The 25,151-nt window shown below is 54.3% G+C and overlaps 1 protein-coding gene across 3 annotated transcripts in view; it reads right to left on the bottom strand.

Annotated features, from left to right (window-relative positions):
- Positions 1–25,151, bottom strand: part of NFATC1 (nuclear factor of activated T cells 1) — a 118,601-nt gene that overhangs the window by 48,881 nt on the left and 44,569 nt on the right. For 2 of the 3 annotated variants that reach the window (XM_063077554.1, XM_063077555.1), the window contains exons 4-8: positions 21,826–22,028; positions 19,722–19,894; positions 18,090–18,230; positions 6,636–6,691; positions 2,088–2,220 (exon numbers count right to left, since the gene is read on the bottom strand). In XM_063077554.1, coding sequence (XP_062933624.1) covers positions 2,088–2,220; positions 6,636–6,691; positions 18,090–18,230; positions 19,722–19,894; positions 21,826–22,028 — 706 coding nt within the window. Of the gene's footprint in view, positions 1–149; positions 2,221–6,635; positions 6,692–18,089; positions 18,231–19,721; positions 19,895–21,825; positions 22,029–25,151 lie in introns of those variants that run through there. The other variant, XM_063077556.1, reaches the window with a different exon arrangement.

Here is a 25,151-nt window from a genome sequence, read left to right as displayed (position 1 = left end):
CTTAGCTGGGCACTTTGCCTGATAGTGACATAGTAGAAACCATCCCGCGGGACTCCAAGACGCAAATGCACTCACGCTAAACGCAGGGAGACCGCTGCAGAGGGGGACAGAGTGCCATGGGAAGGACACGTGCCAGACGGAGACCTGCGTTTTCCATTCACTCTGTATTTATTGAAGAGTGGCACAGCGACAGTCACGTGGATCAGGTGCGGCATCAATGCTGGGGATTCAGCCCCACGGCAGCCTGGGGTCTCTGCTCGAGGAGCTCACAGCCTGGTGAGGCAGCAACGTGGTCACAGCCAAGGGGGTTGGGGAGGCTGGGGAGGCCAGGAGCGGGGAGGTCCTGGGGGCTGGGGGCAAATGTCCAGGACAGGAGGCTGATGAGGGCCAGGACCAGACGGAGGCGGCCTCAGCACCTGGGGGGACCTTGGACAGACCAAGCTGCTGATGAGCCGCGCTGGCTGGTGATGCGTGCAGGGTGGAGCTGGGGCCCCGGGCTGGGGTCTGGGGTGAGATGTCGATGCACAGTGTGGGAGGACTGGCTGAGGCCAGCTGTGGACAGGAGGCGGCACAACTGGGCCCACTGGGCCTTGGCCTCCCATCTGTGATGTTCACAGTCCCTTCTACCTCAGCCCTCGGTTATCTGCTAAAACTGAGCTATATAAACTGCAGCGGCCAAGTGCAGAGGAAAAAATTAATGTTCAAGCTATTTGTACACTGCTTCAGAAAGCAAGTTTTAAAATAAGACCTAGGTTTTCTTTAAAACATTCAATTTTTGACCAACCATGCTTGAAGTTTAATTAAAACACAATCATTACATTTTCCAAAAAAAAAGACTAAATATTTTCCTTTGTAAGATATGTTATGCCTTGTTCCAAGGATTGATGGTGTTCACGGAGAGGGCAACACAGACAGGTGCATCCACAACAGTTGCAGATGTGAAGACATGCTCCCCACACCTGCGGCTGTGAGTGGGCCACACGTGTCACACCCACGGCTGTTTCTGACACTCGTGAAATGATCACTTCACTACAAAATCCTGTTATTCAAATCTTGAAGGGCATTTCTAGTATCTGCCTTATAAAACAGTTAATCCTAACAGTTTAATGCCAACATAGATATTCTAGGGCTTTCTCACTGTCTAGTCTAATGTAAATGCTATTTACATTTAGAGAAAACTTAAACCTTCAAAAAAACATGATTTTTCTAAGACAGCAATGTGACTGCTTTTGCTGTTAGATTTTAGTGTATAATTTCCCTCTTACATGAATCTCTCAAGTTTTTAAGGAAAAAGCAACAGTATAAAAGGATTGTTGATGTAGCTGAGCTTACCCTAAATACAATAAAATTCAGGGTGACAACTAATTCTGTCCTCTCTGAACACACATCTGCTACCAGGGAGGAGTGGCGTGTGGTCCTGAGCTACAACTTTTATTTTCTGCCAGCTCAGGGACTGAAAAAAAGAAACTTGATAATATTTTATTTAAGAAAACACCCTAAGAAGTTGAAAAAATAAGCTGATTATTTTTTAGCAAAAAGAAGCTATCCCCACCATGTGTAAAGAGCAGTCAGACTGGGCAGAAGGTCCTTCAGCCTGAAAGCCTCAGGGCACAGGGAGGTGAAGTCAGTCAATGGAGAAATGCTGCATGGACATCGGCAGGGGCACAGAAGTCATTGTGCTCGTTAACGGCCACATCAGGTGCTAGGCTTTAGGCTTAATAGCAAGGGTTTGTTTCTAAAGGCACCTGCAAAATTACTGTAACTATGCAACTTAAACACACACCAAGACCACCTCAGCTTTTAAGTGCAGAAGCCGCGGTTTTTCCCTTGGCTGTTACACATTTGCAAGAAGCCAGCAAAACGCCCCGTGAGCACCCGGCACGCACCACCCTCCCGCCCGCCCCCACAGCAGTAAGGAGAGAACATGGCAGCTTCACGTTTCTCTCTCTTCTCCACGGAGTGATGACTCGGCCCCACGGGCAGCGTGCCATGCGGGCCGGGCACCACCGTGCGGGCCCACAGCGCCGCCGCGCTCCGGAGGAGCCCCTACGCGCGCTCCAGCGCTCAGCGTTAGAAGAAAGCGTTACCGTTGGCAGGAAGGTAGGTGAAGTGCTGGTACTGGCTTCTCTTCCTCTTCCCGTTGCAGACGTAGAAACTGACTTGCACGGGGCTGGTTATTCTCTGATTGCGAAAAGGTGGTATCTCAACCACCAAAGAGTTCTGGTGAGAAAATGGCAGACAGGAAGGAGACGATTAGCTTGGGACAAATAAGGAACGCTCTGCACACCATGGCTCCTGGGCCACCCTTCTCACCATGGGCAGACCCTCTGGAGCAGTCCCCAGCCTGTACCCGACTGAACACACAGCAACTTAGAAGCAGCCACCACAGGATCAGAGACACGCATGTGTGAGCAGGTTGGCCGACACATGTGTGCTCACAGGCAGAGACTGTCCTTGACCTTGTGTGTGTCTAGAGGCTGAGACCTTTACAGTGGAGCCAAGCCAACTCGGCCCAAGCGAGAACTGTGAACACATGTGACGGGGAGGCCCACCCGAGTGCTGAGGCTGCCTCGTGCCTCCTGGGCAGTGAAGGGTCCTCAGGAGACACCAGAGGCTTTGGCCCTAGCACCGAAAGGTCAGCAAGCTTCAGAAAGCACCACTGTCTGCCCCTTTGTGGAAGGAAGCACCTTGCGGTGTCACAAGTACCTGTTCAGGTGTCCCCAGTGAAGTGTGGGGGAGGGGTGTCCCAGGAGCACACATGACAACAGTCATACCCGGCCAGACTCCCAAATCCAGAGAAACTGAAGACCACCCAGCAAACGCGGGGCAGAGGGGATGGTTAGGAACACAAAGGGACTTGCACCACATATGGTGGTGGCTGTTACCTTGTGTTTTTAAAATAAAAATGACCACCGTTTTAAGAAAAACCATGCTCTTTCAAGTACAGATATAAAAAACAGGCTGTGGGGTAGCATGCTACCATGCGGGAAAATCATGGCTGGGGTCAGGGTGGAGGCTGGGCCCTGAGCAAATCAGGTGCCGGTAGGGTGCAGACACCCCTGGCATGGCCCACGCTCCAGGGTTGCGCTCGATTTCTGGGGGATTGCATCTATGAAGTTTCTGCAGTGTTTTTTAATCATAGGATTTCAGCTTGACGAATAGATAAAATGTGTAAGAAAAATCTATTGTATGACTTCTTTTGTTAAAATAATTAATTGTGGCTCGTTACCCAGTATAATAGCAAAATTGATTGAATCGTGTTAATAAAAATATTAAAGAGGTTTTTTAAACAGAAAACTTAAGAGAACTCCAGGCTCAACCTCTTCCATTTACAGGTGGAGAAACTGAGGCACAGAAGCCTGCGGCTGGGGTCATAGACCCAGGGCCCGAGGGCCCCCACGACTCCAATTCACCTGTCTGTGTTGTTTTATTAGCTTCATTTTATTTGGAAGAAGCGACAGACTGCGGGTATCCTCCCAACAGAGCATTTAATCCCCGCATCCAGAGTTGCCTGGAGGTGCGCAGGAGGGCGACTGCGGGCACGCACTGAGCGCTCGGCCGTGTGGCCTGCACTGCAGGTCTGGCTCCCGTCGGCACGGCCCAGGCGTGTGACAGGGAAGCCCTGGTTTCCTCATCTGCATGGGGACGGGAGGAGAGGTGTCTTGGCAAGACGCCACCCAGTGGGGCTGGTGCCGGCCCCAGCAGCCAGGAGTGAGCCACGGCGAGAGCCTAAGCTTCTTGGGAGGAGACAGAAGGTGACGCTGTGTGGAAGCTGAGCCTGAAAAGAATGAGCCGGCGAGGCTTCCACAGTGCGGGCTGAGGCTGGAGCTGGGTTTTGTGAATCCTACATGACCGGAGGGCCATGTCTCAATGTGGACATAGGCTGGTCCACTTCAGCTCTCTGAATAGACGAGTTAGGTGACAAACGCGTGATCTCTTTGGGAGCGCTACCACTCAAACACCCGGAGAGAGAGGAGACAGGAGGAACATAAAAGAAAATGAGTGACACCCTGGAGGAGCGAGGACGTGTGGCACCAGCACATTTGGGACGCACTTTAAGAAAGTTAACGTCTTAATGGAGCTCATACACTCGACTGTCGACAGCACATGAAACACAGCCAACCCCATTTGTTTAAAAAATAAATCCAACATGCTGTACGTGTGCGCACGTGTGCGTGTGTGCTGAACGTCTGCACACACACGACTGAACATGCGTGAAAGACACACACCAGATGCCAACAGTAGTCACAGATCTACGTGGCAAGACTAGACTAGGTTTTATTGGTACTTTTTGTATTTTCCTAATTCCCATAATGAACATGATGTTCTTTTATAATTAGAAAAAATATATACGAAGGTAAACCTCACTGAAGAGATAAAAGACTAAAATGATATAGTGTATGATTTTTCAGATATACTAGTAAATTTCCTTACAAAATAACTGTTAACTGTTAAGTCCCCTTTGAAATATGCAATTGTTAAAAGTAAGAAAGGAAATTACTGAAAACGTGAAGCTGCCAACTTGGCCAGAAGTGTTTTCAATGCAGAAGGGCTCATGGTTTCTCCCAGCCTCTTCCCCCTACCCAGGGGAGGGTGGGCAGCGGCCTGGCTTCCACACCAGCACCCACATGGGGATAGGCAGAGCCGAGGCCAGAGCCACTGCCTGGCGAGTGGTCGAAGGGCCCTGGGTTTTGTGTGACCAGCAGGAAAGCAGTGCAAGATGACCAAGAGGGGAGAGAAAAGGAAGCCACTGGCCCACCCAGCCGGGGAAGAGGCCTGTCACTGACACCAGGGACCAGAGACACCATTTCCCTTGGGCCTTGTGCCACCAGGGTCTGGGCTGCTGGGAACAGCCCTGGCAGCAGGAGCCTACAGCCATCCTGCATGGGACCTCGGGGACAACCGGGCTGTCCGTTGGTGGCCTGTGGAATAACGTTCAGGACAAGCCCCAAGCTGCTGCTTCTGCAGCCTTGCAGGCCAGGAGTCTTCCTTGGGAAGCCACCCTGCCCTGGGGCCTCAGCACTCCCTCCGGGGCTTCTCAAGTGAAGACAAGAAAAATGATCGAACAGAGTGGGCGCCTGTGTGTCTGAGGCGTGCTCTGGAGGAGGCCTGGGCACTGCCGGGGTGAGATGAGTCACCTCCCGCATATGGGCTGCACCCAGGGCCAGGGAGGAGCCATGTCCATCTGACAACCACTGGACAGGCTTCTGCTACATGGCTTTGTGCTCACGAAAGGAGCTTACCATAGTGTAAAGATGCCTGTTTCTGATAGAGCTGCCCACGAGGAGAGGGACACCGACTGTCCTGTAGCAAATGCGCAACAGAGAGCCCCGAGAGCGGGTGTGACGCTGGCGCCTTCCCTGTGGGAGCCTTGACCTCCCTTCAGCTGAAATGACATCACCTGGCTGGCCACAGCGAGCCCCACCACCCAAGGTCCCTGTTCACACGGGCCACTGTGCCATGTCTAGTGGTGGCCTAAGAGAAAATAAGTCCTTGCCTGAATGACAGTTGTGAGTGATTCAGCCTCCACGTTCGTAAGACACACTGTCCAGACACCTCTCTAGTCATCAGGGGAATGAACTACAGAGCTGGGGAGAACCCTGAACATCTTCAAAACACCACTGCCAGCCATAACATATTTTATGTTGGCCTAAAGACTCTTACTGGTTTTCTAGGGCTGAGTAGAACACTAAAAAAAAATTTAATGATAGATTATCCAATTATATCAATAATCACTTTAAACATCAATGGTCTAAATACAACAGTGAAATGATACATACTGTCAGAGTGGATCAGAAAACCAAGACCCAGCTATATGTTTTCTCCAAAAAACCCACTTTAAGTATAAAGACACAGGTTAAAAGAAAGGCATACCATGCTAACACTAATCAAGAGAAAGCTGGAGTAGCTGTATTAATTTCAGATAAAAAGTTTCCGTAATTAACCGATCAAAGAAAAACAATTATTCTCAGCTACCGACCTTGTGGAATGGTACCAAGAGAGCTGGGATAGGTGAAGCGCACGGGGGCAGACGTGCGTGTGCGCCATGGACAGTGCCACACACCCGCCACGCTCACTGTGGCCTCCACACAAGTCCACCGACTCATCAGCAAATCAAACAAGCGGATCTGAGAGAGACGATCAGGTCTCTCCTCGCATCTATGTCAGGCTCACAACAAGAGTCTACAAAACCGTCAGGGCAGCATGTCCAGAAAAGGTGCTGGCGCCTACTCAGGGGCTCCAGACACTGTGGGACCCCAGAGGCAGCACCTGTGTGGGGACTGTGCAGGTGACAACTGAAAGCAGGAAGGCCACAGTTCCTGCTTGACCTCTCTTTTCAGGGGTGTTTCAGCGCTGGGCCCATGGACCCGTGTAGCCCCTGCTTTCTGGTTTTGTTGAAAACAATCGGGGGTGAAGGGGCCTCAGGCCCTGTCCAGCCTCTCACCTTCTGTGGCTGCTTGGCTGGCCTGATTCTCCACATTATTTTGCATAAAATAGCACCTGTTTCACTCGGCCAGTGTGTGACATGTATGTTACCACCTGTGCTGGGCTCTATCTATTGTTTTGTTAGTTATTCACATTAGCAAGTGCACTCGGCCTCCTGAGGACCTCAGGGCTCAGGACACGACACTCACCGGCTTGCACAGCTCTCTGTCCGTTTTCGCTTCCATCTCCCAGACGTGGTGGCCATCTGGAAGAAAGAAGTGGGAGGACGTTTGTCACTTTATGTGGCGGGAGCCCCATCCCTCAAAACCTCCTGTGAGACCAGGCACACGGGCACAGAGCCAGCAGGGGACCCTCTGCAGCCAGCTTGGGGTGTCGCCAAGGGCAGCCTGGGCCCGCTGGGAACAGCCTGTTCGCTGGGCTGACCACATGCGCTGGCCTGGCCTACATACAATGCCAAACTTGCACTGCACACATCAGCCTCAGGAGCCCAAAGACACCGGGCCAGGGTGCCTGACTGTGGCCGTGGGAAGGAGTCCCAGTGCACCGAGTGCCCTCAGAAAACCGTCCCCAAACCTACGTCCACAGGCATCTCAGCAGCGCCAGCACAAGTCCTGAGAGGGTTCCTACCCCACCCACCTTTCCCAGGAGAGACACCAGCAACACCAGGGACCCCACCACCCAGTAAACGCTGCTGTGTGACACCTCCTGTGCCTCGCACCCCGCGAGGACATGGAAAGCACGGGAGCGATGCCTCTCACGCCACGGGCAGGCTCCATGCCACCTGCATTTGGGAGCGGGAGTCACTCCAGTGATCAAGGCCCAGCCTCGGGTCCCCTACACAGAGGAACAGCTGGTGAGTAAGCAAAGCCCTTCCTTGACTCCTGCTTGCCACATCAGGACTCAGAAATGCAAAACACACGGTATTTTTAACCTCACCCCACGGGCTGTTTGCATGTTGGCTCTAGAGGAGCAGTGAAAGGAGCCATTGTTCTCCAGCCTGCCGAGGTGTGGGCTCTTGCCGGACCACGCAAGGATCTGGCCACAGGCTGGGGTCTGCAGGTCCCTATGCTGGACACACCGTCCTAGGACTAGTTTGGGTAATTATTTTCAATTAATGGCTGATTATTTTGAATTAACAGATGTCAGTCTCCTATTGAGGCCTCTTTTCATCTCCATCTTCCACCTTTTCCAAAATAAAGTCAGGTCCCAAGATGAACAACGGTGTTCATCATACAGACACTCAGTGTTTGTTCCTGCTCCATTTGCAAAGGAAATGTGCCTCTCCTGCAAACCCCATATTACTGATAAATTAGACAGAATCTCCCTTTTCTCTCTCGCAGTGCCAGCTGGGCAGGGGTGGAGGGAGGAGGCATGAGTCACACGCAGCCCCGAGGGCCACCCGCCATGCCAGCACCACACCAGCCTCTCGGGACGCCCGACATCCCACGCCAATTACCCATCAGATGAACCCACTCGGTGACAAGACGCGGACTGGCCCCAGGGATCAGCGTCCTTCTCTCCTCCCAGAAAAAAAGTAGCAGGAAACTAAAACTACGCTCAGTTGCTCTTAGATCTGGAGTTGCACAAAGCAACAAACCTTCCAGGCTCTAGTGAGCTCAGGAACTTTGGCAAGAGAAGCATTTTTAACTCCAGCCACATGTGCTGCTGAAGACAGGAGGCCTCGCTGTGAGCTGCCACATCTGTGCGGCCCCTGGGCCCGGCCCAGCCCAGCAGCCAGCCTGGCCCTCCCCCAACAAAAGTGCAGGAGCAACACAGACCTCTCGAAAATGCACGAGTCGAGTTACAGACACAACACAAAGCGAGAGCAGACACAGACATTCCCATTGTGAGTTCAGCTCTTTGGAACCACCAAAACACACATGCCACTTTCAAACCCCTGGCTCCCCAGCCACCCTGGGGAGGGGAGGGGGACACCTCCTTGGACACTGGGCCCGCTTTTGCCCATGGTCTTCCCGTGTCTGTGGTTGTCCCACAGCCGGAGGAGGGCAGGCATCATGAACTAAATGTCATCTTTCAAAGGCAAGCACACATCAGACGTGCGTCCAGCAACTGTCTCAAGGACGCGACAGAGGCCGAGGCTGTGGAGAATGCCTAAGAGCTCGCAGTCCTCGGGGAATGACAAAAGTGGCCCTGTGTGCTGCTGCCATCAGCGGCGAGGACCTCCCTCCCGCACAGCGCCCGCCACAGAGGCAGGGCTGGCCTGGCTCTGCTCCAGCCCCCGCCGGGACGCCGGGACGGGAAACGCCAGCCCTGAGAGGCCTCTGTGCTCGGTCTTATCGCGAGCTCCCTGGCTTCTCCGTAGGAAACTCTGCCCGAGTCCAGAAGCAAAAATATTCCAAATCATTAGGGAATTCCCTGCAGCATGAGTCATGGGGAAGCCTTCCCTGCCACACCCTGCGGAGGTTTCCACACAGACGGCCGCGGCCGGAGGCGCAGGCCGAGCACAGAATCCTGGCGGGCCGGGCCTCTGTTCCCAGGCGAGGGTGTCCTTGGGAGTGGCCCGTCCTCCCCGGGGTGGGGCAGAAGGCCTTGTGCCCCCACGCCCGGGCCTGCGCCCAGGTCGGCTCCACCGAGCAAAGAAGTCCGAACAGCCTGGCCTCACAAGGGCACGTGGCCATGGGGCAGAACAGAGCCCACGACCAAGCTCGCAGATCAGAAAGACCCCTGTGTGAGCATGCGCTGGCCCCGGGCCCTGCAGGTGGCATCTCTGCGGCCATAGAGAGACACGCAGATGCCCGCCCTGCCACCTGGTCTGTCTGTCGGCCTCGGGAGCGTGGTTCAATGCTTGTGCACAGACATTTACAAGGTGACCACTGTTCGCTGGATACTCCTGCTTTGGATGGTCCGGGAATCAACTCCTGACGCGGACCCTGAGAGCTGGGGACGAGTTGGAGCTGGGTGGTGAGCTCACATGGAGCTGTCCTCCCGGCCTCTCCCATGTCTCTCCCACAGCTCCAGTTCGAGGGCCATCCTGCACGGAGGCATGATCTCCTTCTGCCTGGCCCTCCCCAGCAAGAGATTCTAGAGGAAAAGGTATCCAGATGTTTCAGAAATCCACCGGCAGGTTCTCCAATGTTAAACCCGGAGTCACTGCGTGACACAGCAATTCCACTCCTAGGTTTGTGCCCAAGAGAAAGGAACACACGTGTCCACACAGACACTCCGCACGGATGTTCACAGCAGCTCTGTCCATGATAATCACTGAGAGGACACAGGAGCACAGCCCACGTGTCCCCACTGGTGAGCGCACAAACACTGCATAGAGGGATGTCATCCAGCCACAAAAAGGCGAGGCACGGGTAGGCGTCGACAGACCTTGAAAACATTAAGTGAGAGAATCCAGATGCGAAAGACCCCTGGTGACTGGCAGATGCAAAGCTCCTGAAACAGGAGGGGCTGGAGACGGGGGTGGGGGGGGTGGGGGTCGTGGATAGAGGGTTTTTTCCCAACTGACGAAAATGCTGTGGAGTTATTGGGGATGGTTGCAAAGCCCTGAGAATGTACCCAAAACTACCTAAAACGAGTGAGTTGAGTGGTGTGTGGATTACATCTCAACGAAGCTGATATAAAAAGGAAATATCCAAGGCAGCTCATGTGCTGTCACCGTATATGACCCTGAAACACTTGTGGGGTGAGGACTGAAACCCAGCCCCTCCTCTGTGGTGAACCCGCTGCTGGCTCTGTCTTGAAATGGGGCTGGGGGCACATATGGCCTGTTGAGCCCCGCAGCCCAGTCCCACACTCCCCACCGTGCGTGAGGACAGTAGTCGAGGTCTGGCCGAGGGCAGGACTGGAGGAGACAGAGGTGCTGGGCCCGCACTGTCCTGGTCCTGCCTGCTGACTCTTCCCCCAGCAGGAAGCCAGGATCAGCTCCCCAGGCCCTACCTGACATTCTCCACCAGGTGGTCCCCGGGCCGGGGGCTGCAATGATCAGGCCAAGCTCCCTGTGAGGCCAGGACCCCACAAGGGAAGCAGCTCCCACCAGGGTCTGGGCTGCACGTCCCCTGCCCAGCCACTGGCAGCCCATCAGGGCCCACGTCTCAGGCCAGCCTCCAGCATAACTGACTTTTTCTGAGTTTATTTCCTCCTAAGACTATTCAAAATCCTGTTTAAATGGAGAACTGTGGGATGATCATTCAATTCCGAGGGAGGCCAGTAAGTAAAAAGTGTTCTTAACACAAGAGGTGTTCTGGCCCATAGTTTTTCTGTACTCACTGGAGTCAGGGAGATTCCAGAACAATCCATCCCAGGCGTGGCTGCAGGGCAGGGCTGGGGTGCTGGCTGTCTCTGCCCCATGTACCCCCAGACACCCCCCTAGGTTTTGCTGAGTGGCACACACAGGGGGCCACCCTAAACCCTGCTGTGATGTCAATGGCCAGGAGCAGGAAGAGAGGAGGGTGCTTCCCAATGTGCTGTCATGATTTCAGGGTGTGAGCACCCTCCACCATCCAGCAGCACCAATGCGCCCAATGGCGTCCATGCCTGGGCAATTTCCAGAATTCTCCAGGAGATCAGCATGGCTCCAGGAAGCAGGTGACCAGCAGAGGCCCCAGAGGTCCCTCGGCACGAGGGATGGGGACCAGGTGAGGTGGTGGGCAGGCCTACAAGAGACCCTACCACTGGCATGTTCACCCAACTGGCATGTTCACCCCATGAGCTTCAGTTCCATTGCCAGGGCGGCAAAACGTGATCCCCTCTTGGCTGGCTACCCCCAGGTTCCACAGCCACCAGCACTGGAAAGAGCAGCAGGAAATCTCAGGGAGCTTGAGATCTCCCCGGCGGCCCACCAGGCATGGTGTGCACAGCAGGGGCCAGTACACTCCCCACGGTGCTGAGAAGGCACACGCTCTACATGCATCCACCCCATGAACTCATACATGCACACACGTGTACACACTCCACAGTGCTCCACACACATCCACCCCATGCACTCACACATGCACACGTGTACACACTCCACACACGCTTCACATGCATCCCCCCACATGCGCTCACACACACGTGTGTACATGCTCCATGCCCACATCCACCCCATGCATGCATACATGCACACACGTGTACACACTCCACACATATCCACCCCATGCACTCCAAGAAGGCATGTGCTCCACATGCTTCCATCCCATGCACTCATACATGCATACATGTGTACACACTCCACACACATCCACCCCACATGCACTCATACAGGCACACGTGTATATGTTCTACACACGCTCCACACGCATCCACCCCATGCACTCAAACATGCACGTGTCATGCTCCACACACACTCCACAATGCTCCACATGCACTCATACATGCACACATGTCCATGCTCCACACACGCTCCACACGCATCCACCCCATGCACTCATACATGCACATGTGTACATGCTCCACACATACGCCACACGTGCTCCACATGCACTCATACATGCACACATGTGTACATGCTCCACACTCACCAATGAGCATTTACACATTTCACACTCACGTACACACACCCCTCACATACACATGCATACATGCACTGACCCACACACACCTACATGCACCCATTTATATGCCTCCCACACACACGCACCCCACATGTACCCACATACAAACATTTGTACACACATACACACGCTTCTCAAGGTGTTCCTTCAGTCCCAGTGTCCTCCTGTGAGGACCACCCCTGCCTTTCACAAACCATCTTCCCATCAGAACGTCAATGCACTTTGATGACTGTGGTGTGAACAGATCCATGGTTGAAAAGAAAACTTAAGGAAAGACCCCCACGCCCGTGGCTGTCTGCTCTGCTTGGAGGTGAGATTTCTCAGTGGGAGCAGGTGGCATCTGTCCCCACGCCTGGCCCAGCAGGTGCAGAGCACACGGCAGGAGAATCACCAATGAGGGCTGATCCCGAAGCCTGTGTGATGGTTGCTAATTTGATGCGTACATTACCGCAGTTAATGACATATTCGGGACTGCTGGGACCCTAAACATGGCATCATCCAGGTGGACAGGGTCACTGGGACCCCAGCACGTGGGAAGCACATGAGAGGAGTAGTATGAGGAGAGGGACTGAGGAACGCATGCATGTCGTCCTTGCCCAGAGCGCTCTGGAATCAAAGTTCCAGGCAGTGGGTCACAAATTCCCTGCCTGCTGGGAGCCATTCTGCTGACATGCTACAGTCACGCAAAGAGCTCAGGGTGTGCGGCCTGTGGATAGAGTCCAGGAGTCCCGGCCATTGGGGAGCTCAGCCCGTCCTCTGCACCATGGGCCAGGGATGCCTCCTGTCCCTGCTCATGTCCCCTGCGTGGAGGCTCTGGGAACAGCGAAGGAGATCCGCTGTCTGCCCTGCACCTCCCTGCACCCAAAGCAGCACTTGGGTGGCAAGTGACCCTCTCTCCTGCACCTCCCAAGCAAGCACCGGCAGCAGCCCCAGAAGCACCTCCACCTCCCACACCCACGAATCCTGAGCCCTTTCATCCTTGAAGGGGTTTCCTTCACAATAGTTATTTCCATCAGGGGCACATCTCTTGGGCCTAGAAATACACGCTGTGCAATACAGGAGAGGCTGCAGCGCAGCTGAACACAGGGACTTGCAGCTCGAGCTTGCCATCCTCTCCGAGCACCGTCCACAGCAAGACGGCGCCAGCGGAGCAGCAAGTCCCAGGGCCTGTGCTCCCGCGAGCCCACCTGCAGCTGCATACCATGCCTCCCGCACTGAGACCCATGTGAGCCGTCAGCCAGCAGCACACGCCGGGCCTGAGAGAAAATTGAGAAGGAACAGAGACTCAGGAAACCAAAGAAGAGTCACGCTGGAGAGAGAGGGGAAGGGGAAGGCAGGCCAGGCGGGCGCTGACGGCTCCGGACCATCACAGGCTGCCCTGAGGCAGCTGGTCTCCACAGAGCCAGACCAGCGAACCATCCACCCTGCATTGAAAGGACGGCAAGGCGAGGCGGGAGGGAAGCTATCTGGAGCCTGGACAGGGCCTGCGGGGGCTCCGTGGGGCTTCTGCGGTCCGTCCCTCCCTGTCCTGACTCCTGGGGTGCACAGGCCACTCAGCGCCCACTGTGGAGGCAGTGAGCAGATGGCACCTGGTGGTGTCCCCAGGTGGATAATGCACACTTCTGTGTCACAATGCACACACACAGATCCCTCAGAAAGGCTCTGACACCAGATCCTGCCCCAACACATGCTGGTGCTGGCTGGACACGTGCAGTTCCCTGATGCAGTTTGGTGTCTTCAGATGGGTCCACACTGGCTGCTGGCAGGGCCTCCCTGAAGCCCCTTGAAGGTGCCATATGTCAGTTCTTCTGGGAGACGTGGTAATCCCAAGGGCAGCCACGCGGCCTCCGGGCTCCTTACTTTAAAGACAGACTCTGCGCTCGGGTCAGAGTCTCCCAAGGAGGAGACCAGCGAACACCTGTCCTGTTCAGCGACGAGGAATTTGGGAACTGCTGACAGCAGCAGCCCTCGTCCACTCCAACGCAGCCACTCTTGCCCTTGGAACCGCATGGCCAGAGGGCAAAGAGGAGGGGGCATCACACAGGTAGGGGTAGGCCAGAGTCTGGCCATGCTGGGTTTTGGGAGCAGGTCTGGTCGTTTGGGTTTTTTAGGGCTGGATTCCATGTTGGGTTTTGAGGGAGGGGTCCAGCTGTGCTGGGCTTTGTGGTTGGGACTTGTCTGTGATGGGCTTGGGGGCTAGAGTCTGCTGTGCTGGGCTTTGGGGCTGCGATCTGTCTGTGTTGGATTTGGGGCCAGGGTCTGTGGTGGAGTGACGCTGATCTGGGTCTGGGCCTCAGCCTTGCGAGGGGCTGGCACCTCTTGCTTCCACATCCTGGGAGCTCTGAGGAGACCTCACTGGGAGGCTGCATGGAGAGGGCGATCCTGGCCCCCAGCCGACCTGCCAGGTCACAACGGCTACACAGATGACCACAGGCATGACCCGCAAAAGAACATCTGCTGAGTCTAACAGGTCGGTAGCAAGTGCAGTGGCCATTGCTTTGACCCCTGAGCTCTGGTGTTGCTTTTACGCAGCAATAGAAGCCCCAACAGGTTTCTTCCATATTTTAAAACAATTGCAACGGAGCCGACAGGTGACTTACAAAGAGGAGGTCTGTTCAACTTCAGCACTGAGAACCAGCTGGCATTCAGCACATCCAAGTCTCAGAAACCTGCTCCTTATATTTTGTCTTGGGACAATCTCCAAAAAGAAAGCACGTCTGTGTTCCCCATGGGTGTCCTCTGTGTTTTCATTCATACTGGGCACGAGAGCACTCCTCGGCTGTCTCTCACAGGTTCTTCAACTCACAGGTCTGGAGAGAGACACAGCAATCTTTAGCAGGAGGAGAGGGGCAGGGCAGTGTCGGTGTCTCACTGCCTGCAGCTGACCCTCTGCCCCACGAGGTGTGGCACTGCCAACTCGGCTTCCTGCAAGAACATTCTACATGGACCTTCATCATTGGAAAATGTCATCCAACATGAAAGCTGTGAACCTTTGACCGGAGTCCTGGAAAGAAAGGCTTCTTTCAACCCTTGGGCCTCTTGCAGGACTCAGTGACGACCTGAGCAGAACCACAGCTCTCTTCCAGAAGCTCCGGCACACGTGCAGCCAGACCCTGCTGCTGTGATGCCCCCATGACACTTGCCCCTCCTCCTGCCTCTGCTGGAGCACCCCAGAGGGACGGCCAGCATCTCTGCTGACGAGCGATCCAGGAGGGTTAAGTGCGCACTGGAGTCGGCTCTCACCAGGCAGACAAGCGCAGGCATGACCGGCCCCAGGGATTCCCTGAGTCTGAGTCACTGCAGAGAAACGAACACCCTTCCCCGGGAGGCCACACGCCCGACTCCCACCAGTCTTTGTGCAAAAGCACAGGAGCTGCTGTCAAAACTTCTGAAAGCTCCAAGTCGCCAGGCACCATGTGCCAGGGTGGCCCGCAGAAACTCGTGGGGACTTCCTGCATCTCCCAGGGAAGCGTGCATTTGTGCCCACCCCTGACCACGGTCCAGGCCACCTGGCCCAACAGTATTTGCAGCAGCTGTGACCTTCCATCCTCTCGGGACAGGAGGAGAGCGGGAGGAACAAGCCGTGCTTCCCGGTGGTACCAGTTTTAATCGTCCAGTTTAGTAACTTCCACAAGAATCTTCTCCTGGCTCATAGCCGGCCGCAGTTCTATCTGCAAGGACCAGTGTAAGAACAAAACTTTATAACAGACCAGACTATCTTGTTGGAAAGTGAGAGAGCCATTGTGTTTTTAACAAATTGAGTTTAGTGGTTTCTCAAAAAAAACAAGTACAAAAACTCATCATCAAGATGAGGATGTGGGTGTTGAGTCATACCAACACGTCGCGATGCGTTAGGAGGTGTTGCAAGTGTGACTTTTGCCTAAGAAGCAAATGTAAAGGAAGAAAATCATGTAGATATTAGTGCCCTAACTGTTAAAACACACTATGTGCATGTATACGTGTGTGTGGATTTGCAAATAATCTTATTTAAATATAAAAAATGAAATTACAAACACTGTCTAGATACACAACTGCAGTATTCACGTTTCCTCGCTCACAGACACAATATATATTCATGTGGCATCTATTCAGTCATTGCTTGCCTGCTGTATGCCAGATGTTGCTGGTGCTGGAGACAGTGGGCTACAGAGGTAGCCCTCCGGCTCGAGGGGCAGGGGATCAGCACAGACAGACTGGCACTGAGCCCACACTGTGTGCCGGGAAACTTCCGCAGGGCATTGATGCCAAGCGAGCTTTAAAGTAAAGAAAAGGCCCTCGGAGAAGAGGGAAAGAGCTTCCAGGGAGGGGGTGGCTAGAAGGAAAGAGCTCAGACATGCATGGCCATAGCTCTTCACACCTGGCAGGCCAGTGACCTGTCTGAACAGTCCTGGCCAGAGGTGGACTCCGCGGGTGCCCAGCACACCTCCGCTGACTGCAATCAGGAGTGGCTTGTGTAGAAGGCGCTTTCTGGCCTCCTTCATCAAAGAGAACCATCAGCAGTCAAGAAAGCAGCTTGGGATTCTGCTTTGTGAAGTGCCCAGAGGGAGCAGTGAGCTGGCCAGTTGTCCCAAGCGCCTCACCACGCTACGAGCAGAGCACCGGGTCCGACTTCCTCCTCCAGCACACACAGACGCGCATCTGAAACTCTGAAGGTCAAATTCTCTCAAAATTGACCTCCTCCAGAGAAGGCACACCACGAGTCCCCTCCTCACCCCTGCACTTGGTTGGGTTTTCTCCATAATTTAAAACATATTTTCCAATTATGCGCATGATTATATAGGCAAGCCAAGTTAAACGTGAATGACGTTTAAGCCCATTCTGATTGAAGTACTTAAGTTTCCAGCAAACTGTACGAAATCAAGATCCCATTATGAAGGCTGAATGCCTCGGTGGTTTCCAGTGATTAGAGGGAGTACTGGACTGGCCGCCTTGAGAGAATTCCACTTGGTGAAAGTGAAAATGAAGACAAGGCCTCCACGCCAGCCCTCTGCAGGTGTCCCCTGGCCTGGCCCACCTCCTTGGGGAAGCTGCATCCCATGTTGCTCCTGGGGAGGGACAGGCACTGCATCAGGCCTTTTGATAAGCTGGGGCCTGGCCCGGCATCAGGAACTGATCCAAAAACCAAACTTCAAACAGCCTCTGCAGAGAGTAAGGTCCACACGCCCTCTGCTGTGACTCACACTAGGGCGAGGGGTCTCTGTGTCCTTGCCAGTCCATGCAAGTCCCTGCACTGACTGTCTTTGTCTCAGCTCAGCAGCAGCTCGACAGCCCCTGCTGAGCACACAGCCGCTACCCCAGCCAGCAAGGTCCCCACCACCCAGGATGACCAGGAGCTGCGAATCTGGTTCATGAGCCAGAGCTCAGGGGACTATGCTCATCTTCAGCAGGACAGTGGCCTCTAAAATCAGTGTTCCATAGGACAGCCCAGCCCCTCCCCTCCAAAATACAATGGACACCAGAGGCCAAGCAGATATTTCCAGGCTGGGCCAGCACAAGGTGGAAGCAGTTCTGGTACCTCCTGTGGCCTGCGGCCTGTGGCACAGAAGCCACATGCACACGCACACGCACGCGCACACACACACAAACACACATACACCCACACACACACACACACACCCTGCAGTGGCTTTGAAGGTCACCAATGGCAGGGGACAGCTGCTCTCTACCGCGACGTGCATGCAGTGGGCACCCACAGCACGAGGACTGAAAAGCACTGTTGAGGGAGAGGTGGCTTCAGGCGAGCTCACTCCCACGTGCTAGAAGTGACCCCTCACCCCGACTACAGCCTCTGGAAGGGCGAGTCTGGAGGGGCTCCCTGGAGGCACCAAGGAAAGAGGATGAGCTGGTCAGAGCCCTGGGGTCCATCCTAGGCAGAGGACCCCAGCAAAGCCTTTCAAGCACTTTCCTGTGGGTGTCCTCACCTGTATGGTCCCTTTAACATCAAGAGTGACATTTGCAAGGACACAGCCTAGCTCCCTCTGGAAACAAGTGTCCACCTCTGGCTCTCAGCAGGACGACTGTTGCTCACACACACTGCTGGCCCAGACGCGGGAATCACACAGGCCTCCTGCACACGTCTGCGCCCCACCCACCAGCATCGAAGACAGGCAACTCTCAGATGGTCTGTTTTAGAGAACATACCTGGAGCTTTCTCCACAAAAATGACCTTGGAGTCCTGCAGAAAGTTATGACCAGACAGGACCATCTTCTTCCCGCCGATGACCGGGTAGCTGTCCGTGCTCTGCTTCTCCACGAGGGGTAGCTCCTGGGCCGACCGCTGGGCTGCATCACACAAGGAGAGGGAACAGTGAGAGGAGCCCAGTCCTGCCTGCCCTGAGCTGCCCAAGCCACGGCCCAGGCAGGTCACGCATGAGCCCAGTGCCTCCAAATGTCCCTCAGGTGACCAGAGCTGCAGCTGCACACCTCCCCCGATGGCCACAACACCGCTCTCAAGAAATGAGCAAATATTCTGGACCAGACTCAGCCAATCTTACCCCAAGTTACAGCAACTGTGCAGATATGAAAAGGTGAATCACACAACTAACATGCCCACAAGGGAGCGTGTACCCACCGAGTGTGGGAACACAGGCCTGGATGTCTGCCTGTGAACACACACATTTGCACACGCATGTGCATGTGGATCTCCACACGTTCTCCCAGTCTCAGTGGACTGACCTTGGAAAGCCAACCGGTGTATAGTGTTAGATAGAGACCCCTTGAGAGCCCCCCAGGGCAGCACAGCCTGACACCGACTCCCCTGAATCATTGGAACTGACCAGTCCCTGACATCCATGACACTCTTGGGGCCAAATCACTTGGGGGACAGAGGCTTCTCTGCTCTAACTAGCAACAGCCCATCCAGACACCTCTGTGCTGAGGGGGATGCTGTCTCTGGAAGCTGGAAGCAACAAGGGCCCCAGGCCCCGGCTCCAGAGAGGGGGGGCCAGGCATCAGGGGAGGGCAGGGGCTAAACTGAGGTCTCTGGTGGGGGCTGGTGCCCACTGAGGAGGAGGAGTTGGGGAGGAGTCATGTGGGGAGTCCCCATCTCTCAGGAGGGCAAAAGGCCTGGCACAGGAGAGGTGGGTGCAAGTTTTGGGATTTGGCTTAGAAGGACTGTGAGAGGAGGGGCGGCAAGTGCCATGGCCATGAGTGAGGCTGACCGGCCGGTAAGGGACATGTGGGGAGACCACACCTCAGCAGAGAGTCTGAGACCCCCTGAGCAGATGCCACGGCCAGGCGTGAGCTCAGGTCTCAGCTGCACATCCACACTGGGCCCATGAGACCTGGCATCCCTGCACAGGGAGGGTGTATTCCGGCCCGGCCCCTGTCAAGAAGGCTCCGACCACGCCCTGCTAGCACCTCCACTGTAAATTAGAGATGCCAAAACCAGGGTCACCAGAGAAGACAAATAGTTATATGGAGGTTCACAAAATTTAGGCTTGTTCAACCCAATGGACTCATCCCATTTTCCCTGGCTTCCTGAAGTGTGAGGGGATTAACTCAAATGTGACCTATACAAATATTTCCGTGTTTCAGGACGAGCTTTCTTTCCTTTTCACTTTCTGCTGCAGGTGCCCGAGCCAGGAATGTTCAGAAGCTTCGGGCAGGTCCTGCAGCTCCTGGGCCCTCTGCAGCCAGGACAGAGAGCGGCCTGGTACCCCAGAGTCACATCAAGACAGACACATCCGATGGGAATGTTCGGTTCACAAGCCACCCACATAAGAAATGAACAGGAGGTCTCACTAAAGCTGGAGGGCGTGAGCGTCCACTTACAACATTCGATGGGGTTCGAGGAGACTTGGAGGGACAGTGTCCGGCCGTTGGGCTGGGGGACGTGGACTCGGAAAACCAGCCTCACCCTGGTGTTCTTCCGCCCGATGTCCGTCTCCCCCTTGCGCAGCTCAATGTCAGAGTTTCTGAGCTTTAGGATTCCGGCACAGTCGATGCTGCCCAAGACAAAAGGCCACAGCTTTTCTTTTAATCGCTGACGCACAGACGTGAAGCTCCAGCCTTCCCTGCCCGCTCCGTCCTCCCCAGGCCTGGCAGGCTCATCCCCCCAGCCGGCCCACCGCCCCCGGGAAAATACCACATTCAACGTGAACGACTTTGAGGCATCTTCCAAGAGCAGGACAGAGTCCTGACGTCCACACGTGCCTGGGAAGCGGGGACTGAAGCGACCGTGTGCACGAGCGATCGTCCGCCCTCCACCCCGAGCTCAGGCAGGCCTGGCCACGCCGCCCCGGTCGCTGTGCACCCCAGGCCCCTGCCTGGCTGCGAGGACAGCACCAGCACAGAGAGAGCAGCCCCGGCCCGAGGGGGGCACAGGGGCCTGTGCCCCCATCTCCCGTGCCCTGTAGGAGTTTCTAAAGAGCTAAACTTACTTAAAGATGCTGTCAGTGTTTCCATTACGCAGTTTAAAATCCCTCATTTTCTTATGAAACGCGAGAACAGGTTTCACATAACTTCATTTAACTTAATCATTTCATTCAAAACTCAACTGCAGTAAAAACCGCATCTGTAAATTCTTGATGCAGTAAAAACCGGCATTTTTCCTTTCTCAGTCAGCTAAGGGAGTCAAGGGCGCTGTCCGGCTGAGGAAGACCTGCCACACACAGGTCTGCCGTGGGACCAGCGTTCCAGCCCACGCTGGGTGGCAGGGCCCGCTTCTGGGCGTGTTGTGGGGATGCCTGCGGCTATCCTCGTGCTGTGGCGGCGTGAACGCACGGCCCCAGAAGCCGCAACGTCTCCTGCTGCCATGGAACACGGAGGTTCTCAACCCACCTGATCATATGCCTGCCCTTGGGAAACTCAGATTGTAGCTCTTGAAGCAAACCCAAGGATTTAGAATGAATTCAGAGGCATGTAAATTCCCCCAAATTCATGAAAAGCCTATTTGGAAAGAAAGCTTTACCTTTGTTTTTGAGTTAGAGGGTTTAAAAGTTATAAATAACTTATTAAAATCCCACACAAAGTCCTATGTGATAAGGCCCCTGCCTGCCTCATCTCCTGCACTCTCACCCTTGCCATGCTGGCTCCTCACTAGCCAGTAAGTGCCCCAAACTTGCTGCTGCCCCAGGACCTTTGCACATGCTGCCTGAGGGCTCCACAGGGAGGTTCATGCCCCCTCCATGTGGCCAGCCCCCCCTGCACATCAGCTGTCAGACCTAGAGCAGCCCCCAAGTGCTCTAACACATCATTCTGCTAATTATCTGCATGTCCTTTGCTTATTATCCTTATACATGTGTTCATTAACTGTCTCTCCTGAATGGCCCCTAGTACAAGGTAAACCCCATGGAAACAACCTGTTCTCTTTCTCTGCTGCGTCCACAGTTCAGGGCCAATGCTCAGAGCACACAGCAGTCGCACAATGTGCACGATTAAACAAATGCAGGCCTACTGGACATCACCCGATCTGTCTTCACCTTGTTAACAAACTCAGTTTTAAGCTAATTATAGTGTCAGATTTAACTCTCCAAGTCAGAACTGGCCACACCAGCAAGGTTGGTAACACTTTATGTGAAAGTGCTGTCCAGGTATGTTGCCCTATGCAATTTTTCGGTGTTTGCATTAACCCCTCCTCTGATTTGCACACTGCTGTATTCAGAAATAAACGGTGTCACACGTATGAACTGAATGCAGGCACTGGGGAAGGTATTTACAGCTGTGTAGTTGAGATATTTACATTATGTGGCAATAAACACAGTGGCTGAAACCCTAGAAAGAAACAGATCCATTGCCATAAATATTTGTCAATTTTATTTAGGTGTTAAACCATGTGCACTCTGGGCCAGGTGGGAACCCCAGCCCGAGTGGTCAGAACGCAGAGAACAAAGCGGGCCCCTCCCAGAGGCGGGGGTCCCCACACCTGGTGGCTTACATGGCTCGCATGTTGTTTTCCGGCAGAAGTGGGATTTCCAGGACTTTGGTGTTGGAGAGGATGGCTTCGTGGCTGGTGGTGGAGACAGTTTTCCCCGTGATTCGGTGGACCTGGTAGAAGGCATGAGGCCGCAGCAGGCGGTCATCCGCAGTCCCGATGAACAGCTGTAGTGTGAGCGGCTCGCTTTCTAAGTAACCGTGCAGCTGGCAAGAGAACAAAAAACTCCCACTAAGCACCATGCACATAAACTGGGGGAATCAATTAAATTTTTATAAGCAGACACTCTAATTCAAAACGAAAACCGGACAGGTGCTAAGTGCTGAGTCTCCTCCCACCCCCCCACCCCTTTCTTTTTCTCTGTAATATAATATTGGTTTTTTAATCTTACTTAGAAAATGCCTCATTATCCTAAAGGTCCTGGGGCAATTATCGAGGTGTAGACTTTGAACATTCATCCCTGTTGCTTACTTTCAAACACACACACACAATAAGCACGTGTGTGCACACACGCACACCTTCACACATGCATGCAGACCAGTAATGCACACACGTGTACACCCCTATGTGCAATGTGCGGCCTCCCCAGTCAGAAGGCTTGGGCTGGGCTAGGTGCGTGCAGGGACTCACTGCCCCTAATTAATCCAGACACAGCCTCAGTGGGACAGAATCCATTTTCCCATATTCAATTAAATGGAAACTGAACAGGGAACAAAGTCTGATCCTCATTGGTCAGCACTGTGTTCACAAGCGCACCCACGAGAACAACGTGGGGCTGAGGGCGTGTCCCCTCCTGATTGGCTCTGTGCACCCCTCCTCCTCCAGAAGCAGGCTGTGGCTGAATGTGGTCCTGGTGGCCATGGTCACGTTGCCGACACCCAGACCACCATGGTTAGGTCGGCAATGCGTCCGGCGGCCAGGGACAGACACCATGCAGGGGAACCACGCACAGGCACAAAACCCACAGGACCCAAATATGACTCTGGCAAGCCAGACACAGCAGCCTGAGGCTTCTGCCAGGATGGGCACCGATGGACCACTCCTGCATCTCAGAGACACCCACGGTACACACGTGTGTCCTGGACCCGCTGCCCGCAGGACAAGCAGCCAGAGCTGAGGAGGAAATGCAGAGCCTCCACCCGCCTTCTCTGCATCTCACCTGCAGTTCCTCCTTCAGCACAAGTCTTTTATTATTTATTTATTTATTGGCAGCTGGCCGCTACAGAGATCAGAACCTTGGTGTTAGCAACATCATGCTCTAACCAATGAGCAAACCGGCCACCCCAGGTCAAGCTATCTTAGAATGATCATTTACCTGTTTTTATCTTTAACACAACCATTGGCAACCACCAGAGCGTGATTCTATTCTTAAGAGGCAAATTCTGGTAGAAACAGGAACCTAGTGAGGCTGCCGGGATCCCAATCCCACCCGCATGGGGGTCCATCAAAGGCAGCCTCCGTCCTGGAGGGCTCTGGGCCTGAGCATGAGGTGGGGTGGGGGGAGGCCTGGAGTGGGGCACAGTGAGTCCAGAATGCAGCACTTGGGGAGCCCCAGGTTGGGGGCCGGAGAGCATGGGACTTGAGTCTGGAGGGAGTTTGGTTTTAGAAACGCAAAGCATGAGGCAGAAGTAAGTTGCCCACGAAGACATGAGTGGATCTTGGGGAAACCCTGGTGAAGAGGGCTATGCCCAAATGATCAAGCGGAAGAGACAAAACTCTCTCCAAGAAAACACGTGCATGATTCCCGAAAGAAAGAGAGCGAGTGAGATGACGCGGGGAGGAGGGGACTCAGAACAACCCCTGGCTCCTCAGCCTCTTAGCACCCGACTTTCAAGCATAATTCCAGCTTCCTGTGTTTGCAGAGGTTTTTAATGTTCATTTTAATATGCCAATTTGGAAAAAAAAAGTAAACAATGAACTTCAGAAATGGGAAACAGAAAATCAGACGTTGCAATTAGCTGCTGCTGGGTTTGATGTGGTACATTGAGTATTGGTTTTTACAAGGCCGGGCCAGCCCCTCACAGGTTCCGCATGCGGACATCGGCGGCCACAGGCTCTGTCTGGTGCGAGCTGGCCGCTGACTTTCATTAACCCTCCTGGTCGGTTGGCCCTGGCCTGTGGCCAGAGTCACCCCCATCCTGAGATAAAAGGACCGGCTGGGAGGTCACTTCAAACAGGTACAGTCTGCATCCCTCCTTCAGTTATCAGCCCCACGGCCACAGCGGCAGGAAAAAACATGCTCCCTACTGAGTCCGAGCTGGTTGGAGTGGAGACTACTAATCTGCTGCCTCAATAAGCCCAGGAAGGCCTGTCTCCAGGACTCAGGTGGGTGGGAGGTTTAAACAAAGCGTGAGTTTCCTAAGGGGCCTGGAGAGCCCGTGTTAAAAGTGAAAGCACATTGCTGCCCATGTGGGCGAGGGGCCCGCCTGTGCCTCCCCTGGAATGGCTGGGGAAGGGAGTGGTCCTCTCTCTGCTGCATATGTGCAGAGTGTCGGGGAGGCAGCTACAGGCGGGGGCGTTGCTCTGCGGTCTGTCTGCAGTAGACGCTTCTGGGTCCCTGGCACCCAATTCCATCAAGCACACAGGGAGATCTTCTACGTACATTCATGTCTTCCTCCCAGCCCCACTGAGATTCTTCAGCACAAAGATCTAGAAAGTCTAAGTAGGATTAAAGAGCGAGGACGCGGCCTGGGTGAATCTGCTGACCCTGGGCGGCACACGCCTGCCGTTTCAACTGTGGTTCAAACCAGCAGTAAACCATTTGCAAAGCCATGTGGATGAAAGACTCACTTACTGTCTTGATGGACTCCACTCAATTAAGAGATGAAGGCATTTATAAATTTCAGGTCCTCAGAAAAGAATCCCCATGAGGACCGATTGCTGCCTGGTGTTCCAGAGAGATCTGCAAGCTGAGCACTGGGGCTGGGACCACCTGGCCTGCCCCTGGAGAAGAGGACAGTCCTTGCACTGGCGGCCACACGGCTTGGCCAGGCCCTTAGAAGAGCTCACGGCGGCTGCTCGCTCTGCAGGCCTTCCATCTCACCAGCCTGTCTCCGTGGCAGACACTCGACTGACACTCGATCCGATCAGAGTCCCAGCCACAGACGCACTGCGGTGCTGCCTGCTGTGAAGCGAGTTCCCAGCCCGCAGCCCAGAGACACCAGCACATCTCTGGACAAGCGTTCTGCGCTTCTCTGGTTCATATGTGAAAGACGTGTTTGTCTCAGGCTGCGGGGAGGCTGAGGGGGCTCTGAACTCCACCTGCGGGATTTTACAGGGGCGAAGAAAGAGATCTGCACAGGGTGGGTCTGTGTGGCAGGTGGATGGAG

Source organism: Cynocephalus volans, chromosome 13 (assembly GCF_027409185.1).
Source record: "Cynocephalus volans isolate mCynVol1 chromosome 13, mCynVol1.pri, whole genome shotgun sequence".
Taxonomy (NCBI): Eukaryota; Metazoa; Chordata; class Mammalia; order Dermoptera; family Cynocephalidae; genus Cynocephalus; species Cynocephalus volans.
The sequence above is the reverse complement of the archived record's forward strand: the minus strand, read 5'-3'. Positions and strand labels throughout refer to the sequence as shown.